This window comes from Lutra lutra, chromosome 10, assembly GCF_902655055.1.
Source record: "Lutra lutra chromosome 10, mLutLut1.2, whole genome shotgun sequence".
Taxonomy (NCBI): Eukaryota; Metazoa; Chordata; class Mammalia; order Carnivora; family Mustelidae; genus Lutra; species Lutra lutra.
In genome coordinates this window covers 68,468,328-68,488,405 of record NC_062287.1, presented here as the reverse complement: position 1 = coordinate 68,488,405, position 20,078 = coordinate 68,468,328, and the positions used below count along the sequence as shown (strand labels likewise).

Below are 20,078 nucleotides of genomic sequence, written 5' to 3'. Positions count from 1 at the left end.
TGGAATGAATTTAGGAATTAGGTGAAGTAAGGTAAGGTAAAAGAGAGGAAAAGAAAATTGTTTTGAGAAACATCATTTTTTAATGAACAGCTAGAGGAGAAGGGGTTGGCAAAGATGATCAAGAAGAACTCCAGATGAGAAAGAAAACCAGGGATAATGGCATCAAAGATTCTTAAGGAAGAAAGAGTGTTTTAAGAAGAGGGTTCAACCATGAAGTCAGTTAAGAACAGGATCAAAAGGTGTTCATTATTTTTAACAATCTAAAGGTCATTTGGAGACTATATTGAGAACAGTTTTGAGGAGTACTGATTGGTATTGGTTCCGACTGGAAGCCAGATTGGAACTGGTTCAAAAGTTAAAGGAAAAAGAATGTGTTGAAAAATCTAGGAGTTTGGCAATCAAGGGGATTAAAAAGAAGTCATAATGGAAAGTAGCCAGCCTAGAGAGAGGCATGGCTAAATAATAACATATTATTTAATCATTTATTATATCACTACATATTATTAATAATTATTATGTAATTAGCTTTGTTTTAGGGGGGAAAAGCTCTCCCTTGGGAAAATGTAGATTAGATTGAATTCTAGTTCCTGTTCTAACCCTCCCAGTAGTTCGTGAACTAGTAGTGCCTTAAATAAGAGGACATTGCCATTGTCACAGGAAAAACAAATTAGGTGAATGCAGGGGATTTTTGTGGCTGTGTACTTGGGAAATTGAAGTTATTAATTATACCTATACTTAAGGAGGGTGAAGTGAAATTATTTTTTACCCCTCTGACTTCTAGGGTCAGGTTTGCTACGTAAGTTCTGTACTATGCTGTATTTTCCTTGGCCTTTTGCCTTCCTTATCCCAAAGCCAGTTCACTTCTTTTCCTGTGCTGAAATACTAATGTTTTTTGTGAATAATTTTCTGAGAAAGAAAACATGGGAGAGGGAATTATGGGAGCTATTTTAGTTCATAAGACAATCTGAAAACATCCTCAAGATACACTTTAAGATATAGTTGCATATATTGATGGAAGACAGCATGATATAGTAAACTACCCTGGGCTAGGGTGAAGGTGGGGAATTGAATTCTGATTTTGCAAATTAGTTTTATAACCTTAGGTAGATCACTTCCTGAAGTATAAAATGAAGGAGTGTGTGTTAGATGCTTTTAATTGGCCCTTCTTGCTGTAAGATTCTACAGTTTGTAAAAATCTCTTCCTAGGAAAAGTTTTGTTGACTAAAGAGTAAGCACTGTATTTTGTCTCTTGGTTTGCACAGTAGATGCTGAAAAAATCTGATGTTTTTTGCGTGTGTTTTTTGCTTCTGCTCTTTTACTCATCAGTCATCAAAAAAAAAAAACAAAAACCAAGATATTTTTGTGGGTTTCATTTCAGGTGCCCTAATGCACGAGTTATCAAATGATGGTGCTCGTAGACAGTTTGAATTTTATCTGGAAGAAATGATCCTGCCTCTCATGGTAGCTAGTGCCCAGAGTGGGGAAAGAGAATGCCACATAGTAGTTCTTACAGACGATGATGTGGTTGATTGGGATGAAGAGTATCCACCACAGATGGGAGAAGAGTATTCACAAAGTAAGTACTGTGGCATGTTTTCTCTCTCTTGAATCATCACAGATTCTGTCTTTATCTTTTAGAATACTGATCAAAGGACAGTTTTTGTAAAGAAAGTACTTTGAACTCTTACCTACACCAGGAGTCAGCAAACTATGGCCTGTGAGTCAAAATCAAGCCTATTGCCTGTTTTTAGAGATAAACTTTTATGTATTGTCTGTGGCTGCTTTTGCGCTACAATGGCAGAGTTGAGTAGTTGCAAGAGACCGCATGGCTCGCAAACTCCGAAGATTTACTCTCTGGCCCCTTACAGAAAAAGTATCCCCACCCCTGTCATGCACAGAAATGGTTTGCTCTTTGTTGAGTATCTGGATCTTGATGGATTTTTTTTTCTTTGCATTTGAAAAGAAGCCTTTTAGGGAAGTAGATCCTGCAGTAAATAGATTATAAAAGATCAGCTGGGTTTTGTAGATGAATTGTTATTTGTATATACAATGAGAAGCTTCAGTGCATTAATTTCTAGGGTGACTTTAGTTCTAAGATGATCCCTTTTTAGTATCATATCTGTTCCTGCAGGATATAGTGACCCTTCAGAAAGCTTTGTGGAACTATAGTTAGGTATTTCTGACCAAAATAGCTTCTCTTGAGCAACAATGACTTTTTCCTTACTACACTTTCACACCTTTCCTGATCAGAGCCTTTTGATTTTTTGGTTGTCAGAAAATTTATATTATTTTTCTTGATGAACCCAGTGTGGTATTTTTGAGCTGTTTTAGAGATTGAGAAGACACAGTTAAAAGAACGAGTTGAGGAACTAGGTAAAATAGGCCAGCATCTTGTTCTATACTCCAGTCTGTGTTGACTTGGTAAAGATCAGGGTTTCAGTAAAAAAAATACAGAAATACAGCAAGTTACCAGAATGCTTTAATTTCTCACTTTTTCATTTTACTTATCCTTGTCTAAAATCAAAACAAAGCAGATGCTGAGGGGTTTTCTTTTTTAATTCTAAAGATTTCAAAAGATTATTTTAACATAAGTTACGGTAGCACTTTTCAGAATTTACATCAAGATGTTTACTTTGCACAATATACTTAATGAGTGTTGTGATTCTTCTCTGGACAGTTGTCGTAACAGACATTTTTGTTGTATTTCTTCATTCCTAGCTTCTTTGCTCACAGTAGTTTTCTGTAATATGTGGAATAAAAAGTTGAACAAAACACAGGAAAAATGGAAGCTAACAAAAAGTAAAAGAAATATACTAAATTCTTTTCCACTAAGAAAGAGGAATGAACAAACCAAAATAAATTGCAGTTTTCAAAAAAGTTTGCCTCCAGGAGAGTAGAGCCAGCTACGGAACACAGAAATAACATTATAGTGATAGAGGAATTATGGTAGACCTGGCTTTTCCTTTTCAATTGTTGTACTTTCCATGCCTGTTGTGTTCTTTGGTTTGTTTTCTTGTTTTTCATCTTAAGCTTTGAAGCTTAAAAAGGACTGAAAATATTTTTACTTCATTTGTCTAAATATATTTCATTTCATGCCAAGATGTTTCAAACTAAAAAAGATTCATTTGAGGAGACACAGCCTCTTCAGCCTGATTTTCCTAACTGTGACATTGACACCATCCATTCCGAGATGTCGGCAAATCTTTATCTTAAAATATCAGTAATCTTAAGGATGTAAATCACAAATTTACCCCATGAGTAGCATCTGTATACGTATTTTCCTTTTATTGGCTCTTAAACCAGCATGTTTGGTTTGTGAGTGTGTTTTTCTTTTTTTGAAAAAACCTTTGCAGTTCACCTTTTAAGGGAGATAACTCCACCTGAAAGAGAGAAGGCGAGGAAGGTCCATCAGTCTAACTCCCTGAAGTTCCCAGCACATTTGGAAGACTCAACATGTTGTCAGTGGAATGTCCTTTGCAAAGCCAGTTTGCTCTAAACAGACTAACCGAGGCAGAACATGCTCGAATCTGCCATTTTTAACATCAGTATTAAATGGGGGCTGTTCGCCTGAATTGAAAACAGTTTGTGGGGAGGGTCTTTGCCTTTTGGGGGAATTATTAATAGTTGCTCAATCCATGAAATACAAGATGTATCCATTTTGTCCTCTCTGACAAGGCAGTTTTTTCCCTTCCAGACGAGGCCTTGTAGGCATCACAGCAAAGTCCTCTATTTTGCCTGCTTGATAATGATGTGATATTGCCATCTTCTTTTGGTTCTCTTATTTGAAGAAAGTGGGGCAGAGCCTATTGCAATAAGTTTGTATATGATATATCTTTCAGAAGGAGATTTGTCTTCCTATGGATTGGGTTACCTGATTATTAAAGCTTTTTTCGTTTCAACTTAAGTAGACAATTGCTTATACATTAACTGTACTGAATTATCCTGTCATGTTGGCTAGTCATCCTTTCGCATCACTGCATCCATTATTTGGGCTTTTAGGATTGTCAGGCCCCTTTGATGATCATGATGATTTTAAGTTCTTCTCCAAGTACTTTGATTTTAATAAGAAAATATTTTTGTCTTTTTGTTTCCAGTTATTTATAGCACAAAATTATATAGATTTTTCAAGTACATTGAAAACAGAGATGTGGCCAAATCAGTTTTGAAGGAGAGGGGTCTTAAGAAGATTAGATTGGGAATAGAAGGTAAGACATTTCCATTATTTTTCTATTAATTTTTTTAAAAAGGTTAAAAATCAAATCCCATTTAGAATATAGTTTGAGAAGTACATACTTCCTGAAAACTCAGATGACTGAATGAATGCTCATTCACGCAGTAGACCTGTACATAACAAAAATAAACTTCCTTTATCTGAAAAGATAGAAAGCCACTAGAAATTATTATTTATTCCATAAGATTCCCTAACAATAGGGAGAAGTGAGTTTGTCTTTTCTGCTATAGGTCATCACCTGATGCCTTTTCTGCCTAAACCCACGTAGTGTGTTTGGGTACACGTGTATACATAAGATTGGCAGGGATCTTTGCCCATTAGTAATCATTGGTGTTCCTCGAAGCCCAACAGAACTAAAAACTACTCTCTGAAAATGCATGTAAAAGCATATTAGTAGTTTACAGGTTCTTAAGGTAGAATAAACTTACTTTCAAATTAAATACAGATTTCAAACTTAATTTCGTCTTGTTAAATGCATTCATTTTTAGATTGCTTTTACTTTGTGATTTACATGGATTTTTCCGGATGCTATGTCAGATACTTCTTTTATTTTAAAGTGCCCTTACTAAGAACAAAGTATCCCCCTTGGCATAACGTGGCATAGTGTAAAGACAAAAGGTTCTGGAGCCACATTACCTGCATTCACACCCTATGACTGAATAACTCTATGAACTTCTCCAGGGCATGTAACTTCACTGTGCTTCCGTTTCCTCATCTAAAATGGGAGCATTAATAAGTACTTCATAGGGTTATGATGATGACAGATTGAATACATGAAAAACACTTAAAACAGGGGCAACTGGGTGGCTCAGTGGGTTAAGCCTCTGCCTTTGGCTCAGGTCATGATCCCAGGGTCCTGGAATCGAGCCCTGCATTGGGCTCCCTGCTCAGTGGGGAGCCTGCTTCTCCCTCTCCCACTCCCCCTGCTTGTCTCTCTCTCTGTAAAATAAATCAATAAAGTCTTCACAAAAAAAAAAAAAAAGAAAGAAACCCTTAAAACAGGGCCTGGCACATAGAGATTTATCAGTATATGTTTGTGATGCTGATATTGAAGATAATGGGGTTGATCAATGACTAGCTGAGCTGCTGGAGATCTCAGTAATGGGCTGCTGAGACACAGGAGAAAGAATGACCAGAAATAGGATCTTGGCAGGAAGGGGAGAAGACTTTAGGCTTAAAAACATAGTGGCATTGTTGACACATTGCTTCACCAGTGTGTGTTGTCTTCTGTTTTGTAAATAGTAGGATTTAGCTGTTTGATTTCAGAACTAGAGAGAAGGCACCTGGAATCTACTGCAAATTAGGAGAATGAGAAAGGCCTCTCTCAGGCTAAGATATTTGAGCTGAAGCTTGATGACCAGTAGGTTGGAACCAGGTTGTAAAAAAGCCTTACGTATTATGCTAAGGACTTTGGACTTGCCCTCAAAGCATGAGGAAACCATTGGTAGTTTTTAAGGGAGGATGTAATATGATTGATTTCATTTGTATGGGAGTAGTGATTCTGTGTGGAGGGCAAACTGGATTATGATGAGGTGGGAATTTTATAGACTAATAGCCTAAGAGGAATCAAGGACAAGGTAATAGAGCCGGAGACCTTTCTGAACTCCAGTGCTGTCCTTCAGATGGTAATTGACTGGAATTGTGAAACAAAGAAGACATTCTACAGAGGGTCTTTAAAACGTTTTTTTTTTGTTTTTGTTTTTATTTTTTTGTTTTTTTTTAGATTTTATTTGTTTATTTGACAGACATAGATCACAAGTAGAGAGGCAGGCAGAGAGAAAGAGAGAGGGAAGCAGGCTCCCTGCCTAGCAGAGAGCCCGATGTGGGACCCGATCCCAGGACCCTAGATCATGACCTGAGCCAAAGGCAGCGGCTTAACCCACTGAGCCACTCAGGCGCCCTCTTTAAAACATTTTTAGCCCTGCTTGCCCCTGAGCTCCCTTACCTGAGCCACATATATACAGGTCTTTCTAGTTTTTTCTGATTCTAAGGCAGTCTGTAGCCCATGAGCCAAATCTAGCTCATTGCCTGATTTCCTCCCCTGCCCGTTGCCTGTTTTTTTGTAAATAAACTTTTACTGGAACATAGGCATGCTCACTCATTTACATATTTCTGTGGCTGATTTCACTTTACAATGGCAGAGTTGAGTAGTTGCAAGAGAAGCTGAAAATGACCCTGAAATATTTATTATCTGGTCCTTTACAGAAAATGTTTGCCAATCCCTGGCCTAAATTAGCAATTCTTGCTAGTAGGAGGGAGGAAAGGGACTTAACAAAATTTTCTAAGGAGTATTTGTTTTTGGAAAAATTGCCATACTGGTAAATGACTGAAACTTTTCCCAAACTAGAATTGTCTTCAGTAATTGTCAGTTTTCAGTAATTATCCAAGAGGAGGAAGGTATAATTAACCAGGGGAAGGACCTTTGGATGAGCTGGATGCCAAGCTGGATGAACTGCCTGGTTTTTGGGAGTAGTGTTAAGATAATGGGTTTGCTGACCTAGGTGCAGGAGTATACCTAGAACCAATGAAGCTGGAGAACTATATAGCTCGCTCTCTTCTTAAAGGGGAAAAAAAAAAGAAAACAAAGAAAAAAGCCATGGCAATACAAAGATGAGATTTAGGTTTAAGGAAATTAGAAGGCTAATTGCAGGCCTTGAGGCCAGATAATCCTATGAAAGGAAGGGTTCAGTGATATTGATCACAGAGCCCAAGATGCACGACTACATACCACTGTCTTCAGGACCTATCCCCTCCATGTTTTTACTTCAAAAATATTTTTCTGGTGGTTGATGTATTGAGTGGCTGAGAGGATGGTGGAAGCTTGTGTGAATTGCAGCAGTAGGACTTCTGTGTTTGGCTGTTGAACTGATGACTGAGGAGACGGAATATTGGTTTCCTTTCTTTGTTTTGTTTGTTTGGGAACTACAGCCAAAAAGCCCTCTTTGGGCTAACTTGGGTGAGAAGTATGTGGGACTGTGTGTACATGCTTGTGTATGTATGTATCCTCAGGTTTTAAAATTTCTCTCTCCTCCAGGTTACCCTACCTACAAAGAAAAAGTAAAGAAAAGGCCTGGGGGCCGCCCAGAAGTGATTTACAACTATGTCCAAAGACCCTTTATTCGAATGTCTTGGGAGAAGGAAGAAGGAAAGAGTCGGCATGTAGACTTTCAGTGCGTAAAGAGTAAATCTATCACCAATCTCGCAGCCGCTGCTGCAGACATTCCGCAGGACCAGCTGGTAGTCATGCACCCGACTCCGCAGGTGGATGAGCTGGATATTCTCCCTATTCACCCCCCTTCTGGCAACAATGACCTCGATCCTGATGCGCAGAATCCAATGCTGTGAGGCTGATCTTCCTTGAAACCATAGCATGCTACTCTTCACGGTGACGCTGCGCTCCACATTGTGCACTGCAGGGCCGCTCTCTTCATCGTGAGATGCACGTGACGGTGTTTAGGATATTGCAGTGTAGGCTTTTTTAAAGACCAAAGGTAGCTGAATGGTTTCTTAAATGAGTACAACTCTAGCATTCTGAGTTCCAGTTATATAAATGTATTTGTTTACCAGTACGTTTGTGAAATTGGTTCTTTGTATGGGGGACAGTCCTTTTTCACACATCTAGATATTTTCAGAGGTGGTGAAAATTGGCAGCTGGGGTATTTTCAGTTTAGATTGATATTCATCACACCCCAGATAAAATGTAGAATATTCTATAGTTGCACTTTATAAACGGTGGTTAAATGGAACTGTTCAAGCCATTTTTATAGTTGTGATGCACAATATAACTGAAATAAGTGCTTCTATCAAAGTATTCCTTCAGTAAAATGTGTATAGTTGCTGCCCGTGATGGGCAAAAAAGGAGTATTTATCATTGGGCTTATCTGAATGATTTGGAGGAGATCCAATGCCCATATCTTATTTCTCGCCAGTGCCGTTTTTGCCCCTTTTAGAGTGAGTCACATGCAGGAAGTGTGAACATCAGAGGTGGTTTATTATCCAGTCTGCCTTACCCTTAATCTGTTCAGATATTAATTTTTTTTTCTTAAGAGTTATGGGATAGGAAAATGAAGTGTTTGCTCTTCATTTACTAAATGATTGTAAACTCGAGTTTTTCATCAAAATAAAATTCCATTGTTTTAATGTTTCTGATCAACTTCATACCCACCTTGACCAGATTCTTAGTCTCATAATTAGCAGATTTCCTGTCTTTTTGGTATTAATATAACTGGAAACTACCTAGTGGCTCCTGGAACTCCCGCTTTGGTTTGTGTGTGATGAAGCACTTAGATTTTCCCCCCCAATCCACAGTAATGTTTGAAAAAAGAAAGGGTGAAACAACTTTACTAGGTTATAGGATAACCTTAAGTTTCAGAATCAATTTCTGAAGCTGGTTCAGTGTTTTGTCCATTACACTGTACGGTTCTTCTTGGCAAACTATTTGTGCAAATGCTTTTTAAAAAAAAATACTCTGTGGCCCAACTCAAGAAGGAAGTGGTAGTACTTAGGTGCTTTGGGTCACACACTTAATGTGTGAACCACACTACTGGGAGCGGAGAGGAGCCGTAGGAAAGAAGTCCATTTGTTATACCTAATCTTGAATTTGTAATTTCATAGAATTTGAAATTTGTGTTTAAGCAGTAACACCACTCTGCTCATGTAAAGTTGCAATAATTTGGAGATTAACGATTTTAACAGCACAGCTAGCTACTAACAGGGAAATTATGTAAGTCCTAGAACGGTTATTGAAGGCCAGAAAGGCACTGTAAATGTTATTGGCATGGATTGTCCTAAAACAGCCACGGTAGAAAACGGATCCAGCCCTGCAGCACATAGGATTTTAACAGTATTTATAGAACAAGGGAAACATTTATTAAAAATATTTAACTGTCTAATACATTATACTTTAACCCATATTTATAGGAAAGGATTCTTACAAGGAAGAATAAACAGCTTTATGATACAATTAGTATAAGAAATATCCACATGGGGGACTTCTTTGTAGTGTAAAAACACCATACATCTGAAATGACCATTTGCATATAAAAGCTACCAATGATGCTTCTGTGCACAATGATTAAAAAATTCAACACAAACAGAATCCAAAATATACAATTAATGCAAGCTATCCACAGCTAGCCCAATAATCAATGATGAGGAAACACTGGAGCAGGCTTAGTTCCACTTTGTCTGAAGTTACACTAGTAAGATTGACTTGTATCAATGGCTCTGAGATGGCTTTTATGAGGACGGTACATAAAAGCTGTTCTCTTTTTATCCAGTAAGCTTCACAGACTGTAAAACTCCACCAGTAATGCACTTTGATACTGTAGCTGTTGCCAAAGCAACATGTAGTGTTTACAGTGGCCACGGCAAGTCACTAAAGTCAACAGGACCACCCAGCCCAGCATCTGCTTCCAAGAGACTCATTATGACAGCCATTGCTGCTTCATCATTACTGGGACTACTTGAGCCTTGGTCGTTTTCTATCATGTCTATGCCTATGTGAGGGTTCTCACCTGGAGGAGGAGATAAAGACCGGTCAGTCGTAATACCAAAGCATGTTTAACTTTAGTAAGCAGTTCCTAAGCACACTTTTAATGAGAACATTGTACTTAATAGGAAGGTGGGAATGGCGATAGAGACTGCTTTTGAGGCTGTATTGCCAATAATATATTTTCTTAACTTTAGTGTGATTCAGAGAGAAGAACCAACTTTCTACAAAGAGCTTAAAATGCAATAAAGATTAAAAGCATTTGAGTTGACCTCATTTTAATATTCTGACATAACCAGTTACAAGGAGGAAGATACAAAAGGAAAGAAACAGAGAAAAAGATGGGTGAGAGGGGAGAAGCAAACTCTTTACCACTTTTTAAATACCCACTGAAATACTTCTTGAGCATCCTTCCAGGCTTTATTTCTGAACTGTCATCAGCCTCCCAGTGAAGAGCTGATGGGCCACATGGGGAGGAGGCTGTATGGATCTAGGCTGCGGGAGTCTCCTTTTGAGTTCCAGGAGTAAACTGGAGCCTCCCCTCCCCCAGAACTCAACCATTAAACTCAACTTTGAAGTAAAGATTTAAACCGATTTTAAACCTTTAAACTTAGTTTTTATCAAATTTATCTAGAACTAGTTTATTCTAAAACTGACTTTATGCTAGATGTTGTGCAAATTCATTGTATTGGAAAGGAATAATAATGCTACTTACCAAGAATAGAGGAACTATCAGAATATGGATAGCCCGGGTTTTCCTGAGCCTGCCCTGGTAGTAGGCCACTGGAAGGAATGTCTGGGGTCCCTCCATTTAAAATCTACAAGCAAAAGTGAAGTTTTCATATCAGCAACAGTTTCAATCAATACTGTACTCAATCATCAAGAAAATGAAGCATGTTGAAAAGAGAAAGGCAAGGGAAGTGTTCAGTTTTCTACTGGATGATTTCAAACAAGAAACTGGAATGGTCACAGTAAGAAAAATCTCTTCCCAAGGTATTTTCTCTGTATAATTCAGCCCACACAGGCAATTTATATTTTTTAGAGATTTTATTTATTTGAAAGAGAATGAGAGAGAGAACATGAGAGGGGGAAGGGCAGAGGGAGAAGCAGACTCCCTGCTGAGCAGAGAAGCCCCACGCCTGGACTCCAGAATCATGACCTGCGCAGTTGCTTAACCAACTGAGCCTCCCAACAAACAGGCGCTTTAAAAGGCTGAATGAAATCCCTAGAGCAGTCCATCACCTTGATCACCTTATTCATATGATTAAGGTCAAGGACGACCTTGATGAGCGGATTAGAGTTCAGAAGAGGCCGTTATTTCAGGTCTTGCCAGTAGGGGGCATTACAAATTTATTTCCATAGTCTAGCTTTTTGGTAGAGAAACCCTTAAGAATTGAGAACTCCAAAGAACCTTTCCTTATATATACTATATCAATATTTACTATAGTTGAAGTTAAAACTAATTTTTAAAATCTAATAAACCTATTCAATGTTAACATGAATAGCATTTTAATGAAACATACTTCTCTAAAACAGCAAAAAAACTTTTTTTTTTTTTTTACAAGTCAAATGTCTGCCTTAGTAGGATTTGACAGAATTCTCATTTTCTTCAATCTGTTTAGATGTTTGTTGAAGTATAGGAAGGAAGGAAATCAGGTATGTAGCTGGGAAAGAGGTCCTTTTTAATAGCCTTTTCAAACAACTTTGGTATTCTTTGATATTACATCAAAAGTCAACAAGTGAATGTTTCTTAAAGATTAGGTGCAATGTGGAATCTGAAACCATATCAGTGAAATTCTTGTACTCTTATTATATAAAAATCCATTGGTATACCTTTGTATGATTTTGAAGTCTCTTGTATTGGTCATTTGGAAAACACTTGCTAAGTTAGGCAAAACTAAATGTTGACACATTTCATTGCCTCAAAATATCTCCATTGTTAAAAGGTTTTCCTGATTATGAGGTAATAGTAAGTTTTGGGAAGCTGCTGAGTTCAAAGCGGCAGACACAAGTTTTCCAAAACTTCTAATTTTTGCTTGAAAGCTAAACTTTTATCTCGGGCAGCAAATACTGTCAGTTGTCTTCCTTAAATTCACCAGTTCATTCATTTTCAAGGAAATGTATGCTAAATACCCAAGTCTGAACAACCACAGCTGCAATAGTAAAAATGGTGTCCTTTGACAAAAGCAGTTCATTTAGCTCCTAACTTAGCCACGCAAGTGCTTTTCCTTGAGATGACCATTGTACTCCAGGATGCAGCACAAGTTCTCTAACACATACTTCCCATTTTGTAGCAGTGTTAAAAGATTTACGCAAGGATTTTGTAAACTATTTCTACTGCTTATTAAGGATACCCTTAAATGAAACTGGCTTGAAATTTTTTCTTATTGTGAGTATATGGTGGTGAAGAATACGCTGACTCCTAGCACAGGTTCGTGCCACTGCCATGATCTTTGGAAAAGCACCACTGGTTTTACCCAGCGCTGCTTTCTGCACTATCAGTTCATGAATCAACACCGTGAGGGAAAAAAAAAGTTTTAGATTATCAAAGTAATTTTGACCTTGCAGATCCCTGGAAGGATCTTGCCTCCCTCAATACCAGGGAACTGCTGCTTTAACTGAACTTGCCGTAGTGCCCCCGGATGTCCAGACTCCTGGAACCTAGGCGGTTCATCTAGAGCCTCACTTTTTTGCTTGACCCTGAATGAAATAACAGGCAAGCTAAATGGCTCATTTTGGGGCCTGCCTCATTTAAAAGTGATTGGGAAGGGCTGGAAGCATGGGGCCAACTTTACTCTCATGGCATTGGTAAAATGCTGCTGTCATTTCTCACTCCCATCTTGTTTAGGCGGCTCTTACAAGTCCTGTTGCTGAGGTCAGAATGTATTGAGAATTTTTCTCAGAGCCATTTTTATAAGCCCAAAGAAAATTTTCCCATAAGTGCCTCAAAAATACTTGGGGCTTTGTGATGTAGAGTACAGTATTGGATCTCTAAAGCTGTTGGTGTAGAAAGAATCAAAAGTCAAGACATCTGACTTTAAGTTTGGGGCTATGCTTGTTAAATGATTAGCCCAGCATTTAATATTTGGGAGCTTATATTTTCTCACCTATGAAGTTGTGAGGCTAAGATGAGAAAATGTACACAGAAGTTCCCTCAGTAATATTTAAGCACTATACTGGAGTGATAACCTTTCAAAACAGTAGTGGGATTCTTGGTAATACCAGGAAGTCAAGTGCCTAAAAGTTGAACTGAGAGGCAGAGAAGGGGAGACCACCCCAAGGAGACAGTGGATCCAATATGGAGGAAGGACCTAGGGATGTAACAGGAGAACAGGCCTAAGAGAAAAACCTGTGAACAGGGATTGGGGATGTACCAAGCCTAGGCTTTATCTGTTGGTGCTATCTTTTGAGTCATTACCGAAAGCCAAGCACTTTCACATATATTACCTCATACCAGGACTTAATATTCAAAGACGCTGAGCATCCTAACCTACAGGGGCCCTGTTATAAAACAAAACTAGGGCTAAATAATTATACAGGGTCACCCAGCCAGCACATGGCAAGGCCAGGCTTCAAGCCCAGGTCTATCTTGCACTGATCACTCTTACCCATTAATTTATTGACTTTGAAACTTCGGTGGGGGCTGGAATCAAAGCTTATTTTCAAATATAAATTTTTACAGAAGATTCATATATAAAATAGAGCCACCTTGGTAGAAGCAGGAGTCCTGACCTTACCCACTCTACTCACCAACCACCCTTGCCCCATCCTACCTGCAGCACCACAGCTCCTGGTAACCTAAGCCTCAGAGGAATGTAGTTCTGAAAACCCACAGCCTGCTTTTGATATAATTTGTGTTCTAGGAGTCCGATGTACATTACAATATTCTTTCTCTCTGTATGTTTTTGGAGGTAGGGGAAGGAAGACTATGTCCAAAGATTCTGGATCATCCTAACCTGTATTAACATTAGGCACTGCAGATTGATGATTTATAATTAACATGGCTCTATACTTGTAAATTCTCTGGCAAATACGAAAACAGATGAGTGGTTTCTAAGCTTATTGATGGTATAACCTTCTAGCCAACTCTTCATGAGAGCTGGCGACTGATACATTACTTGTACCCAGTGCTGTCCTATCCACAGGGAACCCGGCCAGCAGAACCCCCCACCCCCCGCAACGTATTCTGCAGCTGCAAAGGCATGGCTTGCCTTCCAAAGCACCGTAAGTGCTCCTGCTAGTATTTCTGGTTCCCGTGCCTGCCCTAGAGACTGATGATATTTTCTCCCTTGAAAATTCCTGGCAGAGAACTACATAGTTTTTTTCTGTGAGGTACTCACTCATCTTTCCTTCACGGGAGCTCTTCAATCGTTCCCCTCAATGCAATGGTCTCCCCATTCCTTAGAACATTCTTTCTGCCTTCCCCTATTCACATGGAATAAGTCCACTAAGGATATCAGCAAGCCTCTCTAGCTCCACCTGCACGCTTTATACCCAAACGCACACAGATGCACGGCCTAAAAGAGGATCGAACTTGTTTCAGCAACCACGACGGTAATGACATGCTCCCACGGTCAGCATCTCAGAACTTGGACGAGAGGCTCTCCAGGTTAAGAAGGGCCTTAGTCTAAGAGTCATCAACCTTACCTTCTTGCCTCCTGGAGAAGAGGCATCAGGGGGAGGTGTACTTGTGATATTTAATGGGCTGGAGCCACAACTGGAAGGTGAGGACCCTCTTATTCTGTCAGAGAAGAGAAGAGTTAGTTATATTGTCTTTCCTTTTCTTCCGTGGGGTGTGAGGGGTGGGGGCTAAGAAGAAGGATGAAGAACTAGAATAGAGATTGGCAAACTTTTGCTGCAAAGAGCCAAATATAACGACCTAGGCTCTGTAGGCCACATGATCTTGATCCCAACTACTCAACTCTGCCACTGTAGCTTGAAAGCAGCCACAGACAATATGGAAGTGAATGGGTGTAACTGTGTTCCAATAAAATCATGTTTACAATAACAGGCGAGACCACCCTATTTATCCCACAGGCACCTGATCTAGAATGCAATCCCTGGAGTCCAGCATTTCACTGACAAAGTCCTTGGTTTAGGCTTTGGATTTCAGGTTGCTGAGTTTCAACTAAGTGGCCAGTTTCATTTCTCACAGATTACAGATCTCAGAGTTGGAGGCGACTTTAGAAGTTCAACCTCTATCTTTGATACCATGAGCTAGAAACCACAGCAAGTGATTTATCCTCTTCCCTACAGATACTTTCTGGCTAGTGAATACTCTTAGGAAATGGAAGGTGCTAGGGTAGCTCAGCTACACCTAGAAAGTAGCCCTGCTTTCTAGTAGTAGTAGCAATAGTACTACTACCAGTAGTTGTAGTAGTAGTAGTAGCAGTAGTAGTAATAGGGCAGCTGTCCCAACCACCTTCAAAAGCAACAGGTGATTAAAAAAAGATGGGTCCAGGCCCTCTCAGCTGTAGGTTTCTCAGTACAGGAGATTAACAGAGACAAAGTCTTAGAACTGTACACCCACACACATGCTCATCAAGCTGAAGGAAGCGAGGAAAGGCAGGCACGGCCTGGTGGTGAAGCTGGAGTATGGTGGCAGCTGTGTGACCACCAGGCCCTTAGCTTCTACAGGGACGAATGCTGCTTCCAGGTTACCCAGGCATCCCATTCTCAACTGCTCAGCAGTCCTCTGGCTGTTGGCCTGCGCTGCCTGGTTCTGTAGCCTGGGGAATGAATAAGCTTTCTCTCTCCTGGATCATAAGCTCCTCAAAGGCAGGATACAACTAGAAGTCACGCACACTCAGCCCACACAAATGGGTACTAATTGCTTATTCAACAATTGCTGAATCTCTCCCATCTTCCTTTACTTAGGTCTTTGAAACCACTATTTTCCTGGGTTCCCCATCTTGGGATTGCCTTTTCATTGTTACTTCATCTTCTAGTCCTTAAATTACGGATTTTTCTTTGGGACAGTATCATCACTGAGGGATGGGCCCTCCTTCCTGGGTTATTAACCATGTTCCCCTTCATTTCCTATTCCAATCCAACTTCCATAATACTTATTAGCACATTTTGGACAGCTGCTCAGCATCCTGCAATGAATGGGGTCTTAAAATTTTTTTTCCTATCTAAACCTCTTGTAATTTCTTTTCCCCTATCTAAACTCCACAGCATTATTTATGAGGATTCTTAGCAATCTCCCCTCCTTGCTTCAGCTCACGCACTCTCCCTTTTTTCTATTATCATAAAGAAAATAGATTTCTCAAAGACCTAAGACCCTTGAGGTCAAGGACTGTTTTACACTGTTCTTGGATGGTTTCAAGCAAGGCAGAATATGTATATAGTGGCCAGTAAGAATCTGATTATCACTGCACAGTGCCCTGACTTCTTCCTGAAGATGGGGTCACATCCACCATTCCCACAGGGTTGGAACAGAACTGTCCTGCCCACTGGGATAAGAGCACCTCTGGCCAACTAGAAAACAAGACCAGCTTTCAATTCTCTTGGAGAATCAATCCAGTGGCAGCAGGGAATAATTTTTCCCTTTTTTAATTTTGTTCCATTAAGTGTGCATTCCTAAGGTTACCACCCTCTCCATTCTCCAAATTCAGATGAATGTATAACTTCTTCCCTCTTAATCGCCACTCTTAAGGACTCAGATTTGATTAAAAATTTTTGAGCACTCACCATGTGTCAGTTTCTGTTCTAGGAACGTTCCTGAGGCCTCTCACACTCCTAAAGCAATCCTTAGGAGATAGTTATTACCTGCCTTTTATGGCTTGGCTTAACAGAGACCAGGAAGTTAAGTGAATCTCCAGCACAGCCAAGTAGAGGCCCAGAGCTCAAACCCAAGTAAACAACTTCCCCTCTTTTTCATATGGAGAAGCAGCCCTCCGTCTCTACTGTTAAAGCTAGGCAGATTTTGACTAGAAGGAGCTAATGTTTTATTAAGGCCCAGATCTCTGACCGTCGCTACTCCTGTAGTCCTGTGTTGCTAGTGTCCATCCATCCTCATTAATCCCCTGAGTCATAATACAAAGTCATTAGAATATTGAGTCTCCCAAAGATATTCCCTTTGACTCTGGCCTGTTTGGGTTTCATGCTTTCTTTAAGGCAAGATTTCTCAACCTCCACACGACTGACATTTTGGACTAGAAAGTTCTTTGTTGGGGGCCAGAGAGATGGGAAGGAGGCTGCCCTCTGTACTACATGATGTTTAGCAAGCGGCATCCCTGGTCTCTATTCAGTGGATGGTCTAACAAGCAAAAATGTCTCCAGATATTACAAAACATCCTTTGGGGGGTAAAATGCCCTGGGTTGAGAACCATTGGTTTACAAGAGCAACCAGAAGGTGTTACTTGCCTGTGGATCTCCATGATTTCTTCAGCAATCATTCGACCTATTTTGCCTGCCCCAGCCCTGGTTCCCCCTGGAATCCCTGGAACAGTGGGGTGGGTCCTCTTTGGGCCACCTACAACAAAGGAATCTGAGAGTGGGAAAGGGGAACCGAGGAAGAAATACTAGTAGGAGTTAAAACCCGCTCATCTTGTGATCTACCTGAAATTCAACCTCAGGCTTCTGCCCTAAGTGACAAGAGAGCCGCAGCTTGTCAGGAAAAGGCATTCCAGCGGAGAGCTCAAGTCTGTGTCCAGGATCAGAGGCCAGAGCAAAGCATCTAATCCCGCCTCCCACACTCAACATCTGTGGACTGACCACCACTGTATGCAAGCCAGGGTCACAGAGATAAGCCAGCAGCTCTGCCCTCAAGGAGCTCACAGTCTAGCAGGAAGACAAAGAGGATGAACAATGACCGGAACGAAGCGTGGTAAGTTGGGACAGGTAAGCGCAAGGCACCCAGCTCCTCCAGGGCCAGGTGCAGCTTCCTGGGAAAGTTTAACTCTGAGCTGAGTCCTAAGAGAGGAGAAATTAGCTTGGCAGAGAGTTGAGGAGGGGAAGGCATTCCATCCACAGCCACCAATATATGCAAGAGCCCTGAGCGAGGACGAAACCTGGGACACTACTCCAAGAAATTCCTCATGAATGATGGTAGAGTGATAGATGAAGCAGGAGGAGCTACCAATCCGATCACGAAAGGTCTTGGATGCCACACTAATGGGTTTGGACGGGATCCCGAGGATAAGAGGTGCCAAAGCACTTCCCACAGGAAAGGCACTTAGACTGGCTTACTGGGAAATCCACTGCATGGAGAATGAACGATACTGGAGGAAGGGGGTTCGGTGGGGGAGTGAGACTAGGATTAGAAAATTCTCTGCAATGATCCAGGCGACAAGTGGAAGGGAGACAGAGAAGTCTAAGAGGTAGTAGGGGCAGGATTTTGTGTTCAATAGACGGAGCGAGGAGGAGGAGTCAAAGTTTCTGGCTTAAGCAACCACAGGAGGGCGTGCAGAGAACTGGTTTGGAGATGCTGAATTTCAGGTGCTTTTGAGACTCCAGGAGCTCTGTCTAGGAGGCAGTTGGAGAAACAGACCTAGAACTCTGGAGACAGAGAGCCCAGATACAGGAGAGTCACTGGTGGAGACGTGGGGACTGAAGGAAGCCATGCGAACAGAGGTGGTCCCATGGAAGGATGAGTCAAAATGCGGAGAGCAGGGGCTGGGGCCAAGCCTGGGAGGGAGCCCCACTCAGAATGGCACAAACCCCGGTGTCGAGAGACCCCCTCCTCCCTCCACAGGAGCCAGTGACAGTCACCAAAAGGCACCACATTGCAGTCACTAGGCAATAGGGAGGAAAGCCCAAGAGGAGCAGGGAGTTTGCTGTTTCAAGGGCTTCCAGGGTCCAGGCAGCCTCAGGAAAAGCAAAAACGAGCTCTCCGTATTCCAGGCCCAGCAAAGAATATGAGAGGACAAAATCCTTAGTGCTCATCCCCTGAGGTCTCCTTTCTTGTATGGGGGCTGGGGACACCAACTACTTGGGGAGAGGGGACACTGGCCACAAACAGCAGCTCACGGGTAAGCCCCGATGCTGCTGAGGTCCATAGTTACCTTCTCCAGAGGGCAGCATGCTGTCCATGCCGTGGGGGGACGCTGTGAGCTGCGGGAAGGTTGGGTCCCCGCCTTCCAGGACGTTGGCTCTGTGAACATCCCAGCAATAAGGAAACATGAGTCAGGCCTGCTCAGAACCATGCACCTTTCACCTTGGCCAAGGTGTCTGGTGTCCACTCTGGACGTGGACAGGCCAGAAAATGAAGTGTCTGAGTGGCTCAGCAGGTCTCCTCGCTGTTTGAGAACATGACGGACAGCATCCCGGCCTTTGGCCTCACTGCCTGCCTAGGCCTTCCTGGTCTGTATGGGGCACAGCCCAGCAGTAAAGGTGACTGCGGCTGCCCACGGCCATCACTACAAGGCCTCCTCTCCCTCTAGCCGGCAGGGGCACCTTGCCTGGGCCCCTCACACACTCAACTCTAGCCCCAGGCAGGGGTCTGGCCACCGTGGGGGAGGAGACGTGAGGCAGAATAGTTCTTGCCAAAGAGCAGGTCCTTCCCTTCTCACCTTGCAGGTAGCAGCCTCTGAGGCAGGCCTGGCAGGCACGGATACCCCGCCACCCTCAGCCAGGGCTAGTCTGAATGGGCACCTGTGTGAGCCTTGCACGACCGTCAACCCTTCCCTCCAGGGCAGTACCAGGGGCACCCAGGGTGCAGGGCCTCCGGGATTCAAAAGCTAAGTGCCGCATTGAGAAGGAGACAGTATGATCTCCTGGAGTAATTCCACAAGCCAGGGGCCTGCACCATATACGTATCGAAGCGTGTTCTTTGTTAACAACCCTGTTGGCCTCTACCAATCCTGAGGCTTCCCAGGATATCAGCAAGGTAGCATTCAAGGTGGGATCCTGGGGGCTGTCTGTACCCGCCTTCCCAGGTAAAGAGCCCAGGCATTTATCTTTGAAGCAAGGGAGCTTCTGATATGGGGGAAAACACTTACAAAACAACAGTGTTGGTTGAGACAATGTATTCTACTTCCTTGGTCCAAGGGTTCATGAAACTGAACCATCGACTCCGCAGTGTGATGAAAGAACCATCTTTGATTTTAAACTTGTAGCAATTCGTCGTAATCTTTTCTCTCGTCTGTAAAACTGAAAATGCAAAGAAGCCATGAACATGGTTCCCTCAGGCCGACATATGAAGTTAACCAAATCCTACATGTGCCCGGGCTCCAATGCCATGGCCAGAGTGAGCCGGGGGAGCGGGCACTCGGACAACAGGCTGTCTTTGAGGGTTGGACTCAGAGCCTTTCGATTCATTCGTGAATCGCTTGCTATTGCTCAGCGTAGGAAGTGAAGGCTCCGGGGAGTCAAGGACTGCGTGATCGCCATCTGACTGGGACCAGCTCTGAA

At 41.8% G+C, this 20,078-nt stretch overlaps 2 protein-coding genes across 18 annotated transcripts in view; one reads left to right on the top strand and one right to left on the bottom strand.

The window, feature by feature from the left end:
• The window catches only part of BTBD10 (BTB domain containing 10), a 74,026-nt gene extending 65,637 nt beyond the window's left edge, over positions 1 to 8,389 (top strand). For 4 of the 7 annotated variants that reach the window (XM_047690677.1, XM_047690680.1, XM_047690679.1 and 1 more), the window contains 4 exons: positions 1,379 to 1,576; positions 3,354 to 3,458; positions 4,095 to 4,205; positions 7,266 to 8,389. In XM_047690677.1, coding sequence (XP_047546633.1) covers positions 1,379 to 1,576; positions 3,354 to 3,458; positions 4,095 to 4,205; positions 7,266 to 7,576 — 725 coding nt within the window. In that variant the 3' untranslated portion in view covers positions 7,577 to 8,389. The remainder of the gene's footprint in view (positions 1 to 1,378; positions 1,577 to 3,353; positions 3,459 to 4,094; positions 4,206 to 7,265) is intronic. The other 3 variants (XM_047690681.1, XM_047690678.1, XM_047690683.1) reach the window with 1 other exon arrangement.
• A 688-nt stretch (positions 8,390 to 9,077) lies between these two features.
• The window catches only part of BMAL1 (basic helix-loop-helix ARNT like 1), a 98,127-nt gene continuing 87,126 nt past the window's right edge, over positions 9,078 to 20,078 (bottom strand). For all 11 annotated transcript variants that reach the window (XM_047690664.1, XM_047690668.1, XM_047690669.1 and 8 more), the window contains 6 exons: positions 19,667 to 19,817; positions 18,731 to 18,819; positions 17,091 to 17,199; positions 14,370 to 14,463; positions 10,438 to 10,540; positions 9,078 to 9,747 (listed from right to left, as the gene is read on the bottom strand). In XM_047690664.1, the coding sequence (XP_047546620.1) occupies positions 9,587 to 9,747; positions 10,438 to 10,540; positions 14,370 to 14,463; positions 17,091 to 17,199; positions 18,731 to 18,819; positions 19,667 to 19,817 (707 nt within the window). In that variant the 3' untranslated portion in view covers positions 9,078 to 9,586. The remainder of the gene's footprint in view (positions 9,748 to 10,437; positions 10,541 to 14,369; positions 14,464 to 17,090; positions 17,200 to 18,730; positions 18,820 to 19,666; positions 19,818 to 20,078) is intronic.